The sequence below is a fragment of the Apteryx rowi genome, unplaced genomic scaffold (genome assembly GCF_003343035.1).
Source record: "Apteryx rowi isolate R43461 unplaced genomic scaffold, aptRow1 scaffold_84, whole genome shotgun sequence".
Lineage (NCBI taxonomy): Eukaryota > Metazoa > Chordata > Aves > Apterygiformes > Apterygidae > Apteryx > Apteryx rowi.
This window is the reverse complement of record NW_020451138.1, coordinates 417,932-437,910: the sequence shown is the minus strand read 5'-3', so window position 1 is coordinate 437,910 and position 19,979 is coordinate 417,932. Positions and strand designations below refer to the sequence as shown.

The 19,979-nt window shown below is 36.5% G+C and overlaps 1 protein-coding gene across 1 annotated transcript in view; it reads right to left on the bottom strand.

Annotated features, from left to right (window-relative positions):
* Positions 1–19,979, bottom strand: part of ADGRB3 (adhesion G protein-coupled receptor B3) — a 465,440-nt gene that overhangs the window by 213,887 nt on the left and 231,574 nt on the right. The window contains exon 11 of the mRNA XM_026090008.1: positions 17,016–17,124. Coding sequence (XP_025945793.1) covers positions 17,016–17,124 — 109 coding nt within the window. The remainder of the gene's footprint in view (positions 1–17,015; positions 17,125–19,979) is intronic.

Below are 19,979 nucleotides of genomic sequence, written 5' to 3'. Positions count from 1 at the left end.
CTTTCAAAACAGGCTAGGCATGGATCTCAATTTTATTTTATTATTGAACAGCATTTTTATCACACAAAATGGCATCTTGAAGAACTTTAAGACAGAACTATGAACAGATTAAAACAGAGAGAAACATAATTTTTTCAGGCATAAAGTCTCAGAGTGTTAATAGTATGCAAGTGGTTGATGAATCCTAAAAAGTAGCACCTGATTAAAACCCATATCCTGCAAAATAGTAAATATGGAGGAAATATTTGCAAATGGCCCTCATTTTTATAGTGTGTACTTCAAATATTTTATATCTTTGAGTTGCTTGATCTTTTGATCCAGATCCTAATTTTGTCAGTTTAAGTAGTAACTTCAGTTGTCTTTCTCAATTCAGTACATATGCTACAGTTTGACAAGGAAAGATGAGCTTAATAGGCTTTTTTATAATGATGGGTTTGCACACAAATTCTTATTTCTGAGCAAGGTATTAACAGCTATAAGATAATTGATCTTCAAATCTGAACTATAAAAGGGCCACTTACTTACTGCACACTGTTAAGCAGTCTGGAGACAAAAAGAGATACTTCTTGGACCCGTGTTCTTACAGATCATAAACAGAAATGGCCAAGGAACAGGATGTATGATTAGGAACAATAGTAACACCAATAAAAATATGCCTCACTTAGGATTTTTGTCCATGTGACATGATAACATCATAGATAAAGATTATACATTGACAATTACTGTACTGAATATGAATGGTGAGGATGATGAAGGATTCTTTCTGTGATTGAAAGTACAGTGGGTGAATAGGGCTCATGACAAATATGGCACAATAGTGGCACATTGGTGAGAGAGACCAGAAAGCAACAGAATGGCTAGAAAAGGGTAGGGAAAAATATAGCATATCTAGAAGACATGGATATGCTAAGGTACAGATAAAGGACCAGAAGAGTCTACGAGGACAAGAACAGTAAATATACAGGTTTAGCCACCTAGAAGCATACTCAGGTGGAGTTGTGATAGACAGCAAACAAAATTGCAGTATGAAGATATTGACACAATATCTAAGCAGACTTGGATTTCTCTGTCTCCATGCAGTTCTCTCCATGGGCCTTCCCAGAAGTATTCCAAACAGAGCAACTCAATGCTTTGTTTATAGTTTGGCTCCATTAAGATTGAGAAATCAGAAACAGATCTCAAACTGAGAAACAGGGAAACAGATTCTCAAGAAGTTCAAGCCTGTAGCTATATATACTGACAAGACAGGACCCCCCCATCTCACACTGAGCTATCTAGGAGGAAATAAGATTTGGGGTAACTGAACAGAGTAAAAACATATCTGAATATACATTTGCAAAAAGGCACAATACATAAGCCAAGGGTTCTGAGAAAAGGCAGGTTTGCTTAATTTATCCCAGATAACTGAGAACTGACTCAAATTAGTGCTTTGCTAAGTTCCTGACTCTCTAACTTAGGAGACAGAGAGAATTCAGTCACAAGCTTAGCATTTCTTGGTGAGCATCAAATCATTTTTTTAGTGAGTACCTTCTACTCTGAATTTTGTATTCACCCTGAGGACCAAGCTGTCAGGGCCCTGAGCACACCCCTTCACATCTCTACAGCTTTAGCTGCTTATGCTCAAAGTCAGCTCTGATATGATGCAGCTTTGTAACCTTAGATCAGACTGCTGTGAAAAGGGCTGCAACAAGTTGGGGTCTGTGCCCCTCCAGCCAGCAGCTGCATTCAAGCTAAGGCTCTCACCCGTAGTCTTTGCCAGCTGTGCCTGTGCCTGGCCACACACTTTGGTTATCTGAACCCTGACCTGAGGATTTGGCTTCCTGGCTTGACCTTGGACCTGCCTGAAGTCTTCACTATGGGCTTGCCTGGTGACCAGTGAACTGCTAGCTGAACATCACCACCGGACCAGATCTTGACTCTGACTCTACGACTTGACTTTCCTGGCTGAATCTCAGACCTGTCTCATCACTACAGACTTTTCTGGTGATCTGGAATCGTAGCTCGGCCTGGCTGCCCTTGGCAGACCTGCTTTGCTCTCATTTGGGTACTGTGGGACCTCGCATCTCTCAGTGAGACCACTGCACCTGCCTCACTGTCATCCTCAGCTTCTGGCTTGCCTTTCAGAGAAGCCCAGTCTTGCCACTAAATGATACCGGCAGCTGAAAAGAAGGTGCTGCAATGCCTGCTGGAAAAGGCCCACAAAACAGGCTTGGACAGAGTCATACAGAAAATCAGAAATAAAGTTAGGAAAAAACCACAGATCTCCTGTGTCTCAATTTCATGTTAGAGCCATGATTCTGAGCCTCCTCCCAGGAATTTATAACTGGGGCTTTGGTTTTTGGAGAGATGTCTAATTCATCTTGAATGCTCTCCACAGATGAGACAAAGTGGATTAAGATTTGCTTAAGGGATTGTAAAAAGTTATCTTGGGGCACTGTGAAATCTTATTGTCAGGACAATGCACACATACTTTATTTAGGTTGTTTACATCATGCATGGCACAATGAAAACTCAGTACCTCAGTGGGACATATAGACATGATCCAATATAAGTAGGAAGGAGTATTAATTAGACTGAGTTTGATTTACTTGTTCACATTGTTGGATTCTGAATTAACTTTAATAACTCAGGAGAAATATCTCAGAATTATTACGGCCATTACAATAAAACAACTGCACAATGAAGAGATATTTTTAAAAAAACATCTAACTAGAAATTTGGGCCTATAAAGAATGAGAGAGCCTGATAATTATGAACTGTTAAAAGGCCATCATATGAATCAATAAGGAAGCCTTGCTTTGAATGTTGTGCTCAGTTCTTGTTAGTCGATTCTGGTCATCCCATCTCCAGCTTTCCCTGATTCTTCTCTCCCACTCCCCCAAAACAACAGGCTTTTAATGTTTTTTGACCTAAAGCTGTGGAAGGAGAAATCAAAAAGATCCAAGCAGCTTAGAGAGGAACAAAAAACAACAGTCAAGCAAGTTAATATTAAAGAATTAGTTTCCTTTTTTTTTTTTTTTTAAGAAGCAGAAGACATCATACGAGATGTAGAGGTGACTGGAGTGAAGACACCTATTCTATTGGGCATTTATCCTCACTAGAGGAATAGACAGTCTGTTCCAAACTATGTCTGGATTCAGGCACCTTATACTTCCCTTTAATTTTCAGTGCAGTTGACAGTGAAAGATAGAGATGCCTAATTAAGGTGGCCTGGATTGCCTTCTAGGGTTTTTAAAAATCATGTAATTTTTTGTATATGTTACATAGTGAGCTTAAACTGAATTTTAGGGATATTGGATCAACCTTTGCCTGTGACCGAGCATATAAAAGGCAAGCACATTATGTCTGGGCTCAATGTCTAAATTAGTCATACAATCTGGTCAAAATATTTAACTCAAAATATAACATAGCATTATATCCAGAGCAGATAGGCTTCTAGTTCCTACAAGGTGAATAGACTCTGGATCCAGAGCGCCTTTTCAGAGGCACTTACAGTGCCTTCAGTTTTGCTTTTACCTGTTGTAGAGAACTACCACATTGGACAGTGAATCTGTAGAAACTTCCATGCATAAGAAGACATTTTCTTTGCTTTTCCTAAGACACAACAGATGCCATCAAAGGCAGCCATCACTCTGCCTCCTCGGACATGCCAGTCCCTAATTCTGAATGCTTGTCTCTGCAACTTTTCCATTACTTACATGAACACCTAATATGACTCACTGTCTCTTTGGCACTACATCCTATCTACAACCTATTTTCTGCTACAGTTATTCCAATACAGATTTTGTTTCTATTGCTGCTGTTACTTCTTTAATTTATCGTGCCTTTCATTTCAGTATGTTGTTGAAATACATATTAAGAATAGGAGCCCCCAATGGAAAACATACTGCTCTAGCTAACCATCCCTTGTTTCCTTGAAATATTGCCTTTAGGTAAAAGCTCTCTATGGATAAAATTCCATTCTACAACATGCAATACTCCAGAAAACACAATTATATCTATGATATAAAACTGAAAGGAAGAGTTTTCTACAGACTCTTTGCTCATGTTATGATAAAACCTCATGGTTAATTCTTTTGAAATGAAGTATCATGAAAGTGGAGACTTAGCTTAATATTAAATATGAAAATAGGAGGCAGGGACGGTATTTTTAATTTCTACTGAATGATAGCTTTTGAGACACAACAGCAACAACAATAAAACACAATTGCTTCCATTAATTTCCACTACCTGAAAGCATTAACCTCAAGAGTGAGTGAATTTACATGCCAGACAAGCTATTAATTTACAGAAGACTTCTGTATTTTCTGTTCCAAAATAATCTATATTTTCAGTCTTGCAAAAAACACTGCACATCAAGGATTCTACACCTGAGCCCAGTTTTGCTATTAGTGCCATTTGGGATTGCACATCAGATATAGCCAGAAAAAAGTACTTGCTTTCCTATAGTATTTGATCATGTACAAATTATAATATAGAGTCAAGGTTTCCCAATACAAATCATTCCSTGGGGAACTGGACAGTTGAAAAGTGCCATTGTATTTTATCTTTTTCCCCACCTTAGCCTGATCATAGTATTGTTATCCAGTAAACAGTATTTTGCAGGATACAGGAAAGAAATTGCTTTTTTTTCCCTTTAGTTATTTCTTCTCCTCTGTTGTATGTAGTTTTTACTGTGCTATTGCCTTTATAGAATATTTTCAATGTACTAAATTGGTTTTCTGTCCCTAATCCCAAAGCATCTAAATGGTGCTTTATTGGAAACCAAACTAACTGCACTCTGGTGGCAAACATTCATAAAAAAATTTCTAAACTGAACCAAAGAGGAGCAAAGTTAAGGGTCAGTATAAGGATGCTCAGTTATTTGATAATATTTCAAAGCAATAACCTTTTGCAGAAGCACCAGTATGGAGAGCATAATCTGGACGTATCCTGATGTGAACTGTGGCTGCTATTTAAATCTTGATGATTTAAACATTTGAGGTCTACAGTTACACTATATATTTTGCAAAAGGAGAGATTTCATTTGAATGGTAATAAAGCATTCTCAAAAGGTGCTCAATGTCATCATTCAGTAAATGAGACTTCCAGTGCATGCACTGAGACAACATACTGGTTGGGCTGCTTAGACCAAGAAATTAATTGGACATAAAAAAACCTTATTCCCAAACCACACACCAATGTTCACATAAACATTAAAACAGGAACTGATGAGAACTGAGCGTAAGCAGTATAAGAAGAAAAATCAGTTAAGTGCAACAGCTAACGTAATTGCCTTAATAAGAACAAATAAATTTCATTATTCCACAGTGTATATAAGGCTGGAGACGGACAGTATACAAGGTAGGAGAAGAGGAGATGGAAGTTCTTAAACAAAAGCTGCAATGACATTTTAATAACTAATTCCCTGGGCTTTTTAACAATAACCTACTATATTTAGCTTACATTTATGGAACTTTTATTTTGTGCCTTCGTTCCTTTTTCATTCTTTTTCGTTCAGACAGAATTCATCCTGGACCCAAATAATTAAACTGAGGACAACGATGAAGCAGCATTAGAACAGGAACTTGACCTGCCTTTTCCTGAGGAAAGCTCTAACAATCAGCTATAGAAACATTTTGGCGTTTAGCCCAATCCTCAGTATAACACAGATCTATCTACAGGAAAAAAAAATAGGAACTTCTACTACATGAAAACATTTTAATGCAAAAGGGCAGTACAGAGACTGAGTCTATAACCTAGGTTTTTTTATCATCAAGAGGTTAAAATGCTTTGATTGTGTAAGACAAAATCAGATTTTGGCAACTTAGAAATTCATAGTTTGTCAGTCACAGCAGGGAGGTAACATAACTTTATTTAAACTGTTTTAATGGAAGCTTTGGTTTTATTCCAGTGAAGCATGTGAAAAGATTGAAATCTGAAAGAAAGTTTTGCAGGTTGAGCAATCCCATTTCACGCCCAGCTATAGCTAGGAGAAGCTTTAAACGCTACCAAGAGCAGTGATGGTTCAGATTAATGTGAGCACAGAGAATTATGAGTTACTGGTAAAATTTTGGATCCAGCAGCTGACAGTATCAATAGAAAATATACCCATAGGAAAACATAAATAAAAATAGAAAATATACCTATAGGAAAAAATTTCCATAAAAACTCACGTCTGTGTCAGACTAGAGACACACTCTCTTAAACCATATATTAAAAAGCTTATGAATAAACACCTTGTTAGATAATTTAAAGATTTTAAAAACCTTAAACAGAGCCTACATACCTAAAAGAAGGAAAAATGCCCAAATTCCTACACAATTACTTGCCTCCTTATTTTCCAAGTTTTAAAAGAAAACTCCTAAATACATCCTTCAAGTCCATGCAGGGAATGAACACATATAATCAGCAATTTCCCTATACTATCTCATGGAATAGAGTAATAAACAGTACCAACAAACACTTCATACTCCTCCAAGCTCTCCTGTTGAATACCATATTTAAGTAGATGTAGTGCCATATTTGAATGTCTTATCCTACTGATGTGCAGTCTCTGTCATTTAAGTTTGTGAGAGGTTTGGATATCTATAATTTTAATATCTGAGAATGATTTCTAAATACAACCAGGAATGTAAAATAGATGATGCGGTACAAAATCACTAGTCATGTTTTCTAGTAGTGAAACTATTCATCCAAGAAACAGGTATAAGTTCAATTTGGCAAAGTGAAATGACAGTCATTTTGCAGAAATTCACTTTCTTTGTGCATTGTTGACTGTGAATGGAGATCATTATTTTTCATTGCCTAGATAGCAATGCAATTTTCAAAGCTAAATGAGCATTAAAAACATTCATTCTATGCTCCTGCAATGAACAATCTAAGAAACCTAAAGGCAAAATGAGACATTCCCTTTAATCGTTATAAACATATTGTACCCTCCTGAGGTAAAAAATGAGAAAGGAGGGGATAAACTTGCTGTTTTTTCATAAACATTTCCCTCAAAGGCAGCAGAAGTTTTGTATGTACAGATGCAGCAAACTGAATGATTACCAATCCCTGAAGATCCAATCATCCTGATGACTGTCCCACAGTTTCTTCCCCTTGGGCAGGCCAGTCTTTTTTCATTCCGCTGCTTTATCGGAGATGAGATATTTGTGCAAATATAGGGAGGAAATATGTTTCACCAAAGGGCACCATCTATAAACATACAAATAACTTTCCAAATATTTCTAGAGATCATGTCTTTGAGATCAGCTTACACTGTAAGTCATCAGACTAGATAATAGATCTCTCTCTGACAGACTGCAAGTAACATGCAGAATTAATAGCTATCCCTTTAGTCATTTTTAAGTTATATATATATAAGTAATGCTGTTGAGTCCAGATTCTCAGTTAGGAAATCAGTATTCTTCCATTGACTTCTGCAAATTTTTACCAATTGAAAGTATGATTCTTTGGTTTTATTCCTATTTTAATTAAATTCTGTTTTGTGGGATTTTACTTTAATTCTATTTAATTTTCCTCCTTTAATTTTCAGTAGGGGGTGAGTAACAGCATGCTGTAGAATTCATCAAAACTAAGGATGAACTTTGTTATTTACAGTCCTTAGTTACATGCATAACCACCTCTAGTTCATGCATAGACCCCCAACTTCAGCACTGCAGAGATGTCTGGACGCTGTTGTAATGACTGCCTTGCACAGACACACAGTCACAGGGCAAAAGGAGTCTGCAGGTGCAGAACTCAATGTTGTTATTGCACTGTGCCATTCCGGTAGCTCCCCTGTCTAACAGCAGGACTGTATTGTTGGAGTTCCTGTATACTGTACTTCACAGAATAAGATTGTTGCCTCTTGGCACTACCTTAATATGCTAATACACTCTGGGTCTGTACTTACTGCATTAACTCAAAGCTACCACAGCAGCCTCTTAATTTCTGTCTCCTTAAGTCTCATTCTACGCTGAATTTGTTAAGCATCACGTAAAGGTGCAGCCATCCAAGGCAAAGCAGTAAATAAACTCAGATCTTTAATTTCTCAGGACAACATTTAAATCCACCTGTTAAAAACTGGCTTGTCATAAAACAATTGATTCCCTTAGAAAATGGCAGCTTTTAATTACTCAGGTAAAAACAGGCCTATAAGCAGAATGATTCAGATGAGAGTTTACAGAGGTAAAAATTTAGGATTGATACAAAATTCTAAAATCCATATATTTAAATGCTGTAAAAAGTTATTTACACAAATGTGTTGTAGCTACTGCTTTCTATTCTGGTTGCAGGCATTCTTTTTTATTACAGTGAAGCCTGGAAGCCTTCAGTTTTACAGTTTCCCTTTCTTTAAAACCCTTTATTCCATTGCAAATTACTTTATATAAGGTAGAGAAGGAAAACACCTATTAGATTATTCTAGTTTCTTATAGAAACCTTTTTAAAACACTGAACAGTTTATTTCAGGGTTCAGGCAAACTAATGAATTGTATACACAAAACTAACTACTGGATTATGTCTATTACTTAGAAAATAGCCATAGAATTGTTATCTTTATATCCACATTTGTGAAGATTGTTTGATTAAGATTCTTATAGATATTCCCATGATATTAGCCATGTTTTCTCTCAAGTCACTGTGGCAGACTTTTTTCCTCAGGATCACAGAGTATGCAGTTTTAGAAAAGTGAGAAAAAATCCACTCTTTTGTGCACTGTTCACAACTAAGTTTTCTGGTAATGTGAATCACTTAATAAGCTTATTTGATATCAGAAAAGAAATTGAGCTCTGGATCATTTACTTCAGGCACTAAGTCAAATGCTGCGATGAGCTAGACCTTCAAAGTGTGCATGAAGTTTTTTTCCTTTTAATCAGCAGAGAAAGCTTGAGTCTTCTGAAAGCCAACACATTCATCTGATCAAGCAATTGCCAAATCTGCCATACAGGAAATGATATGAATATATATGKTGCAGAAGTATATAAGGGTATGAAAAAAACTCCAATTGACCTTTCTCTGTAGCTTTCCTCTTCCCTTGTCTCTTTCTCTCTGAAAAGCCTATCTTTTCTGGAAGCCTTTAGCCACCACGAGATTGTTACATCTATTTCGAGTTACATATATTTTGAATAGGGAGCCTGAGGAGAGTGGCGTTGGCTGTGTGTGAGTCTTGGAAGCTGAAGGATTTTTTGAGGGGTGGAGAAAGAAATGTGACAAATGGCCACTTTCATCTAACTGAGTGTATACCCAGTAGAGAGTGCACAGGCTTGCAGCAGGCAAGACTTGGGCTATACCTGAATGCGAAACAGTGAAGATGAGGACCAGGAGCCAAAGTTACCAATGAAAAGAGCAAGGAGTAGAAGACAGAACTTAAAACTTTGAGAATATGCTGCTACAAACACTATGCTCTATCTGCAGGGTTGGTTACACTCTCTCTTCCTGAAACATCATGCAGTGAGAAATGTGTTAGTTTTGCCTGCTGGGAATGGTTCCTTGCCTGGACTATTCTCTGAACTGTGCCTGGGCAATGTTTGGGTAGGTGCTAAGAATTAAGCAGCATAGACAATTGTGGGACAATTCTCAAGCCACATTTGGCCCTTTCTGATTTATGTTTATAGATATGGTCTCAAAAGCAAGAGAAACAGCCGTTAGGGATTCCAACCAGAAATGGGAAGATGATGGGCACTGACTCTAAGGCTATTTTGAGAAGAAGCAAGAAATTAGACCACAAAACTGGCAAAAGTCCATATAACAAAAGTATGTAACCAAATAAAAAAGACTGTTAGCTAAATATTGCTTACTTTGATGTATATTTTACTAGTTATTCGAAAGCTAGGCAGAAACCTGAAGGGAATATAAATACTCCAAGAATTAAAGAGTGTTTTTACATTTAGCAGGAAAGTATTGCATTGCAAAACTGTCCAGGTTTCACTCTATTTTTCCCTTCTGGGAATTTCTGTTTGACAAAATGATCATAATTATATTAATGATTGTAGAGGTATTTACAAACAATGATACAGTACAGGGAATGATTCCTGTTCACCTTATTGAAAATAATAAATGTGTAATCTGCACAGTAGTTCCTTAAAGGCTAAAATCTTAACTTTTGCTTCCTGTAAAACATGGAGTAACTTCGTGGAGGGAGGAGAGAGATCTGAAATGAGTGGGGGTTTTTTCCCCTATACTTGCCTGATTTAGTCTTGACCTAGTTCCCTCACCCACATCATGGCTACATCCAGATTTGCATAGAAAGTATCAAGATGACAAAAAAGTTTAAACCATTAACCTTTAGTACATTGACCAAGAAAGGCCTAGAAAGAAACACTAGGTTTCATTGTTAACCAAAACACAACCTCTGAACATTTACATGCTCACCATAAATATTGTAGGTTTTTTCTTTTGCAGGCTTGTTCGAGTAATTTTTCCAATGTTTAAAAATGCCTATCATTCAAAATATTTCTCAGAATTTAAATTTGGAAGAATGATATTGAACAGGAAGTTATGGCCATTGTTTTGTTACCACTATTAGCTTTTGAGGATTTATCTGATTTCTTTCAATTCCCCACATTATTTTCGAATATACTTGTTTACCACAGTCTTTCAGATACAGTGGCTTACAGACTCATCTACCTGTTTTTGTTTCAAAGAAAGTTTATTTACTTCCACAGATCTCCAGGCCAGTCTGCGGCTCCATCATACTGTCTGTACTGTAAGATATAACTTTTGATTTTTTAAAATGCCTAAGTGGCGTTTATTATGAGTGCTGATTCTACTCTTGAATGTTTTCGTATTGCTAGGGAAAAGAATAACTACTAAATTTTTCAGTAATGGCACAATATGTTATGTGATGAAAGATCTGTAGCTGTTTTGGGCCACTCTATGGAAATTTCATTTTCTTTCATCTGACAGGTCCAATTTTCTTTCTATTGAGAGCAAATGTTGAAATTTTACCAGTTGAATTTTTATTAATCTCAAACATCCACTTCAAAACTCACAATACTAGGCTTTAGCACTACAGTGTAAGAACAAGCCAGTAATTTCATTACAAATTGAGTGTGAGTGTAAGTGTAAGGGTAAATTATTAAAATAGCTGTTTTCTGACTAAAAATTTTAGACACTTTCTTTACACTTTTGGAGAAATTAGTATCAATGTTGCTGCCTTTTTCTAACTTATTAAACACATTTAAACCCCCCCCAACCTTTTAAATATTAAAAGTAATTCAGCCTCTTGGTATATTTTAGACAAGTACAATATTTCTAGTGTATGAGTCAGTGGATCTCAAGTGTTGTTTTTAAGATACACATCACTAGCTCTGATACAAATATGATAAGCAGAGTGGACAGATTCCATTAGGATAAATAAATGAACCATGTAATTTGGAGAGGTTTCTAGAGAGTAAGAATAGGATCTGCATATCTAAATACCTTACCTAGGGAAAAGGTGAATGAACCCACAATAACAAACAGAAATCCAGCTTGCTTATTTTCTAGGATTCCCTGATTATAAAGATACATAAGCTCAGCAGGCGTACCATTCTTTGTGTGTTACAACTAGAGTAGGTACATCTTCTGAAGTCTCCTTCAGTGACTAAGATTTCTAAATATTGCTAGCTAGAAGTGGAAAATTCTCTGATACCTTCCATAAACCTTTTGGTACAAACTTCATAGATATGAACATGGAATGGAAGATCAAAGGGGGAACAACAAAGTATACAAAGAAATAAGTCAATGGACACCATTTTAAAATAATTATCTCTCCTATGGCATCCTAGACTATCCAGGAAAGCAGAAATCAGACTTTGTCTTCTGCAAATATCTGTAAAATTTATCTAAGCAACTCAGTACGAAATTCTAAATGAAAAATTATGTTAATTACCATACTGGATCAGACCACTCATCATTGTATCAGAGTCAGAGTAGCCAGTTTTAGGTAAAGAGATGACATACTATTAGTTAGAAATTGATTTATGCATGGACACATGGTTTTATACCTCTTCATTTTTTCATGTAAGATCATAGCTAGCCCCATTCGCCACATAAGCACCTACTTCTGCTTTTATTTTATTCCTCTTAAGAACTTGGCCTCATGCTCATTCAGAATTAGATGTGGTAATGGATAGGTTAGTTGAGAATCTTTATTTTTCCTGTGTGCAAGATTAAACAGAGATGTCAACCTAGTTTCTCTTTTCATTCACTGTTCTGCAGCATATATCTAGTCCCTTTTAACAATTTTGTCTCAAACTAATCTAATCATTTTAATTCTCAATCTATTTAATTTTTTTATCATTCAGCTCTGAACTTCTGTGTGTTCGCCTGTTTGTTTTTTACTCATTAAGTAGCACTCCTCTTTGCTTTAGATGCCATGAATAGTTCAAGTATAAGCTAGTCACAAGGCTGTCTTTATAGCCTGTGGACTGAACATCCAGAAGGCAATCTTTCCCCCTATTTTAGGTGCCTGAGATGGTATGAATTGCTCTCCTGAGCAATAGCCTCCCCTGACAAAAAAAGGAAGCTTGGGGTGACTTTGGCAATGAACTCTGTGATACTTCTGGTAAGCAAAACGAATCCCAGTGAATATAATCACAACTGAAACCAACATAGCAAGTGATGGCTACTGAACATCAAAACATTTTCTGTATTTTCTTTACTCTACTCTTTTCTCATACTAACACTACTCCCTTCTCTGAGCTCTGCAGAACAGTGACCAGGGGATTTTACTGAATTATTTTATAGATTCCTATATAATGTATGGTTTGAACTACTCTCTCTTACATGCTCTGTCAATATTGAATCTAATCTGCCAGTGGATATCCTCTTCTTTTCATTTTGCTATACCCCTGAAGTTCTTGAAAGTTTTTCCTCTCTTTGACTAGCTTAAATAACTTTATGATATCTACATATTTTGGAACTGATAAGTCAAACATCAGTCTTCTTAAAAATATCATGAACAAAAATGGCTTTTCTCATGCTGCAAATTCTGTTTATTTTCTGTCATTTCCAAATAATATCCATGACAACACTTTTCGCTTCAAGACAACTTGGTGTTCTTATTAACAACCTCTTACAGCAGTAAGTTTGAATTTTGTCAAGAGAGTCTCCTTTAATCATTTCTGGCTGCTACTCCTAAGGAAATTTAAGTGACAACAGAAGGACAATTTTCCTTTAAAGAAAATCCTAGTCTGTTTGTCATAGCAACATGTATTTCCTAATATTGTTCCCTACTTCCAGTTCCACATTCCACTTTTAAGACTTTATGCTTGTGGCACTCCAATCTTCCAGTCTAGCAAATTATTTAAATTAAAGCATGAATATTTCTTGCTGGCAGCTCAGCCATCTTTTAGAACATTTCTTCGAAACTCTTAATGGTTTACTGTGGTGGGGCCCCAAAACTGTCAAAGCCCAGAGATACATCTGTTTAGACCTTTAGCTCTCCAAAGAAGTTCAAAAGGCTGCTAAGTCCAGAAAGCCAGGATTTATTCTTTGAATTAAAACTAGGAACTCACCCTTTTAAACAGAGAAAACTAAAAGCAAGCAGTTAAGACAGAACGAAAATAAAAAGGTTTATAACCTTTTCTCCCACTGCTGCTGTATTTTTGCAGGTGGGTCTGTGCTTCCAGCTAATTCAGGGTCTCTCTGAATGGTAGCAAAAGCTATTCTGTTTTCTGCACCATCTTTTCCCTGTGCCTGCTCAGCTGCCCTATGAAGAGGAGGAACAAGAAGTGGAGAAGGAAGAAGGCGGCCCTCACCTCCTTCCAGAGCTTCTATTTCATCCAATCATTTCTTAAAGGAATATAACAGAACTGAGAGCACACAAATAAAACAAATACCATCTGTTCCAGTCAGGCTTAATCAACACAAGTTGTTGCTTTTCAGTTTTTTAAGTTTTTCATAGCATATTCTTCGTCCTTGAGAGAGGAGCTAAGAGGAAATGGGCCTTGCTTTAATGGGAATGCATTTGCTTTCACTATGCTGCCTAAATCAATCCCAAAGCACAGATAGTGGATTATCTGGACGTAGAACCAGTTTCTGATGTTCTGTTAAGAAGCAACCAAGCACTGGAGTTACACATGACCAGCGAAGATCTTTAATGCACAAACAAGCCATGGTGTTAAAAAGTTTAGTAGAGGCATGGTGACTGTCCTTATAGACCTCCTTAGCCAGTTCCAAACGTGTAATGATGTGGCTTAGTGTAGCCTACCATATGCTTAAAGTAACTTTCATCACATGTGCCGTGGGCTGAGAATGCATTATGGACAGTCATTTCAGCATGGCTGGTCAGTAGTAACTTGTTAAACCACAGTTACTTGTTTGTGTGTCTTGAAAGCATGAGAGAAAATAACACTCCATCTGCAAATGATCTCAGGAGACTAGTATATCTGTCAAACAGAATTATGTGTTCAAATTATTTATGGACCACTATAGTGTCATTCAATTAGAAGTGAACATGTAAACTGAAATTAGTAAAAGGAAACTGAGAACTCAGTGCAAAACTGTGAAATTTGCTACAGAACTGGATTTTTTTCTGGCAACAAAAAGCAGCAGTTCATTTGAGTGCTGAATCCTTTTTCTAATATATCTGACGAGTAAGGAAATTCTAAAATGAAATTATGGGAAAGGACATTTAAAATACCTGGGAGAGCTAAGGAAATATTTTATGGGAAATAACTATGAAACAACTATAGTATAGTCCTGTTCAAATATGAATATATAAAGAGAGGGTCTCCTTTCTGTGCACATCTGCTTCCTACATGGAATCTGTTTGCTGACTTAAATGACAAGAATGTTAATTCCAGTTATAAACATGACATCCCATGTTTTAAAACTCTTGTTGGTACAACAGAAATAATGCTAAGACAACAGCAACTGCATGGTTCCTTCCTTTCAGTTGAGATCAACAGAAATGCTTCCTAGGTCTGTTTACATAACCAATCAGACTAGGTATGCAGCCCCACTCCCTGAAGATGACTTTGTCACATGGAAGAGATAATTCAAAGGCAATGGATTGTATAGCTGAAACAAAGACAGAACTTGATGTGAGAAGTCTTTATTGCTGGTGCAGAAATGAAATACTCAGCTCAATTATCAGATGTCAGGGTGAGAGGCCAGGTAATTTTTTTTTTTTTTTTTACTTGAAAACAGATTCCATTTTATTCAGTTGTATTGCAGAAGAACCTGGAAGTGCCTCAAACAAGGTAGAAGCTCTACTGTGCTGGGCACTATTAAAAAAATATATATATAGTGTCCAGTATTTTATCTCTGGCTGAAAGAGCTTACAACACTCATTTGAAAGAACTGGACAAAGGGTTGTAAATAACTACACTAAAACTGAATTATTCCAGATACATCCCTTTCTTGTTTGTGAAAATTAGATATCACTCCTTGGTGATAACAGTTAGTCCTCATCTCACCATGCCACCTGAGCTCAACTACTCTGATCAATGAGTTGTACAGCAGAACCAAGACTCCACCAACCCTTTCCTTTCTTGATGCCTGACTCTGAGCAAGCAGTAATGTAGGGGAGAGGATAAACTTACTCCAATACATCAAGATACAGAGGCAGGTAGTCAGAATGAGCATATAAACTCATTTTACTTTTCTCTGCCTCTTTCTCTTCCTTTGATGGTTATATAGTTAAGAACAGACCTATTCCTGAGAGTCTAAGAATATCTTGAATGTGGGAAGAGGAAGAATAATCAAAAGAAAGACTGTGACAATTATGCAGTTATCTAGACTAGCCAAGTGCACAGCACAGTTTTTGATTCAGTTGCAAAGTTGTTGCTGTTTCCCATTTGGAGCCATGAATATGTAGAAACACAGATTATTTCAGTGCTTCTTTTTAAAACATTTTTCAGTGGTTTTTTTCACATTTTTCAGAGGGCAAACAGATCAAAATGCAGTAGAACATGCCAAACAGCATGGGTTGTGCTCTTTCAATAAACTCTTTTTTAATTTTGTCATAAAAATGCCATGGAACAAGCTTTTCAAGGCACATAATGTCTTTTCTTTATAAATATGTACAGGGTCTAGCAAAAAGGGGGACTGAAAACTGACAGGAGCTTTAAGTAGTATTACAGTACAAAAAGTAAACAACAGCAAAAATAAATCACTTGTTAAGATCAAAAGCTCCCCATACTGAAATGCTGTAAACATTTTAAGACTGGTAGAGTACTTTTTGGTGAGTTCTTTGACATACCTTCAATATAAGGCTGTGCCTTACAGGAGTTAGAGTTTACAGACCTGTCAATCTAAATCTAAACTGGACAAGAATAAATATTTACTATTGCACAGAAAGTTATATTTTCACTAGGGACATTCCAAAAATTTCTTTGATATATTCTTAACTAACTAGTTTCAGAAGCACTTGTGGCCAGTAATAAGTGGAAATCAATTGCAAAGAATCTTCATATTTGATACTTATTATTATTTATGCTGCCTGGCAAATTTCCAGTCCTGAAAACATCGTTTAAAAAATAAATCTGAATAAAATTTTGAAATCCTCACACAATGAAAAAATGAAGTAAGCAACCAATGGCTTAAATTACTTTGACAACTAATGGGTTTTGCTTTTTGTAATTAGTGCTTCTCTGTCTATGCTGATTATTATCACACTATAACATGTGCAAAGACTGTCCTATGGGAGAATATAATATTAAAAGAGATAATGTCAACAAAATCAACATTTCTCAAGCTATTTAGTATATCATTATTATCTTAATTAGCATGATTTTCTAAATTACCATTTGAATCACTGGATATCCAGGAGAGGCTCATAGCACATACCTACAGTTTGTAGTATTCTGCTGACAAATTTCTGAATTTTATTTAGAGCCTTAAATTTTACATTCAAGTCTTGAGATACAATTATGGAGAAGTCTGATATGTTATGCATACTGAGTATATTAAACCAGAGAGAAGATAACCAGGCAACAGAGATAATTTGGAGGAGGACCACAGCATGGATTGTGATAGAAGCAGCAACTCTAAAGTACATACTTGCAATTTCTGATTTTCAATAGGTCATAAATTTGATAGAAGAAATTCCTATTTCTTACCTACATTTCCAGTCATTAGGTATGAATTCTGAAAGTCCATCATTCCCATTCCAACAATGTGTATGAAATCTTCAATCACCTGCATTAACTCCACCGAGCCTGGATAGATCTAATAAAGGAAGGTCAGACATTCCATAACTATAATACCAAAATCTCTCCAGCAGCAAAATCAAAAAACAACCAAATGCAATCAAGTGAGAAGTGAAATATACAAGTTAAACTGCACTTCTAATGCTTCAACAGCTAACATATTCTGTGACTGTAAAACAATTATTTTTGGCATTAGATCCACATGTAAACAGACATTATTTCAAACAAGGCTATAGGAAATCAGCTTTGCACAGGAACTGTGGAATGTTTGCTCATAAGTCACTGCACTTATAAAAAAAAGTTTTACTGTTCATTACTCTCATTAATGGTTAAAGTACTTCATATTCCAGAAAAAAAATTCTAACTAATATTACCTTCCTTCCTCTGGAAGATATCTTCAATAACTTCAGAAGTATCCACATAAACAGCTGAACATAAATCTTACCCCTAGTCTCTGCAGCATAACTGCTTTTTGTTTGAATGAATTAATTAATATAAATTGTCACTGGTAATACTATTTTTATTGCTGAGGTGGAGTAGTGGAATCACAGAATCACAGAATAGTTGAGGTTGGAAGGGACCTCTGGAGAGAATCTGGTCCAATCCCTCAGGTCAAAGCAGGGTCACCTAGAGCAGGTTGCCCAGGACCATGTCCAGTTGGGTTTTGAATATCTCCAACGATGGAGACTCTGCAACCTTTCTGGGCAACCTCTTTCAGTGTTCAACCGCCCTCACTGTAAAAGAGTTTTTTCTTATGTTTAAATGGAATTTCCTGAATTTCAGTTTGTGTCTATTGCTTCTTGTTCTGTTACTGGGCATCACTGAGAAAAGTCTGTCTCTGTCATCTTTACTTCCCCAACATGTACCTACACACTTTGATAAGATCCCCCCGAGCCTGCTCTTCTCCAGTCTGAACAGCCCAGCTCTCTCAGCCTCTCCTAGTATGACAGATGCTCCCATCGCTTAATCCTCTTCATGGACCTTTGCTGAACTCCAGTACATCCATGTCTTTCTTGTACTTTGTCCAGAATTGGACAAAATAAACTAAAGTAAGTTTCACTAGTCTCTGCAATGCTAATGCAGCACCTCAATGTGATTTTCCAAATGGAAAAGGCCAGAACATCCGAAAGAAGTGTAATTTATTTCTGAAGTTGCAAGCTCACATGATCACAAAAATACTAGAAATCATTATATTCAGCAACAACACACCATCAAAACCACATTAAATATCAAGACATTTATTAATCAGCTTAAAAGATACTGCTCAAATCACATACATAAAAAATTCATTTTTGGTGGTTATGACTTTTGTCACGAACTGGACAATTTTCAGTAATACAGTATCTTACAACAGTAAAAGAACAGTGAGCTGTTCACAGTGCTTTTTCCTTCATATCAGTAAAATGTCCAAATTTCAGATTATCAGCAACATTCAACCCATTATTTCCACTACTGGGACTACAGACCCTAAAAATGAAAATGCCCATAGAGACTATAAATTCCAGTATGTTGTGCTACATCTTCATCTTGTTTTGTCTATCTAGATCCATAGCTGTGCAACTGAAGACAGAGAATTTCTCAGTATGTTGTCTATATTGTATCCTTTTATAAAAGGTAGGGCAGCAACATTATTTTATGAAGAATTTATGATCCTCACAAGCTGCAAATGCTGCCTCAGATGAAGCAGACTTAACTTTCATTTTCCTAATGACAAGTTAGCGAGATAGTAAGTGTGCGTTTTTCATCCACCTCATTCATAGTACACACATTCCCAGATTATGAATCAAGGCTGAATTTCAGTCAAAAGATTCTTTCACTCTAGTTCTTGCACATAAAATTTTATAGTTATAACTTCAGCAGAAACTGTTGAACTGTCACTGTTATAGAGGTACTCTTCATTTTTATATATCTGAAGTACTAGTTAATCAATAGGATGCCAGCAGATGGTGATGAAGAATATGCAGAATAGCTCCTGAGTTTTGAAACACCAGTATAAACTTATTCATTGTGGACTTGAAGTGGCTTCCTGTCTGCAGTACTTTACATCAGCTCTTAACAAAAGGCAAGTATTAAAGTGAGTGCTGCTTATCTGTATGCTATGTAACCTGTAATTAATGGTTTCAACTGCTGGCATTTAATCTAGAAAAAAGATGTGCTGAGGCATTGCAGCTGTATTCTTGATAGAAAGTCAGCAATTTGCTGACAGTGATAAGACTTTATTTCCAGCAAAAGAATCCAGAAAACAGTCTAAGATATGTAAGCTAGCAGTGGCTGTGGAGTTGAAGAAAAGCATGCAAACTGGCAAGGAAGTTGGTGAGACTGCCCTTGGTTTGCAATGTGTCATTAAAAATATATCAACCAAGTGGTTAAACTGGAAACAGAATCACCTTTCCTCTTTTTTAATTAGTCAGTAGTGTTTGCACTAGATGAGATGTACTCACCACACAAAATGACTTGTACATATTCTTTCCAAGCAAGTTTATTTGCTACCATGACTTTCAACATAAAAAATTTTAAAAAGCGTTTGCACAGGATGTAACAATTCCAAATAGTACTCTTTCTGTCTTAAAATCTGATTCTGTCTCACCCTCCTTAGCCAATTGGAGCTACTTGCTTCAATAGTTTCTTTGAGACTGCTTGTGTAACTGACCAACAAAAATAACAACGACCAGTGGTGTGATTCCTCTGGGTACTATCCTTACTGGATAGCTCAGGGGTCTAAGATTTAATAAATTCGCAGTTTCATTACCAGGCAGCTATGGCCTGCTACTCCTGTTTTCAGCTCTACACCATGCTTGTTTGTGTCCCTGCCTGCCGGCCAGTGCTGTATTTGGCTCCACAATATGATGAATTACCAGGCAGAGAGACTGAGCT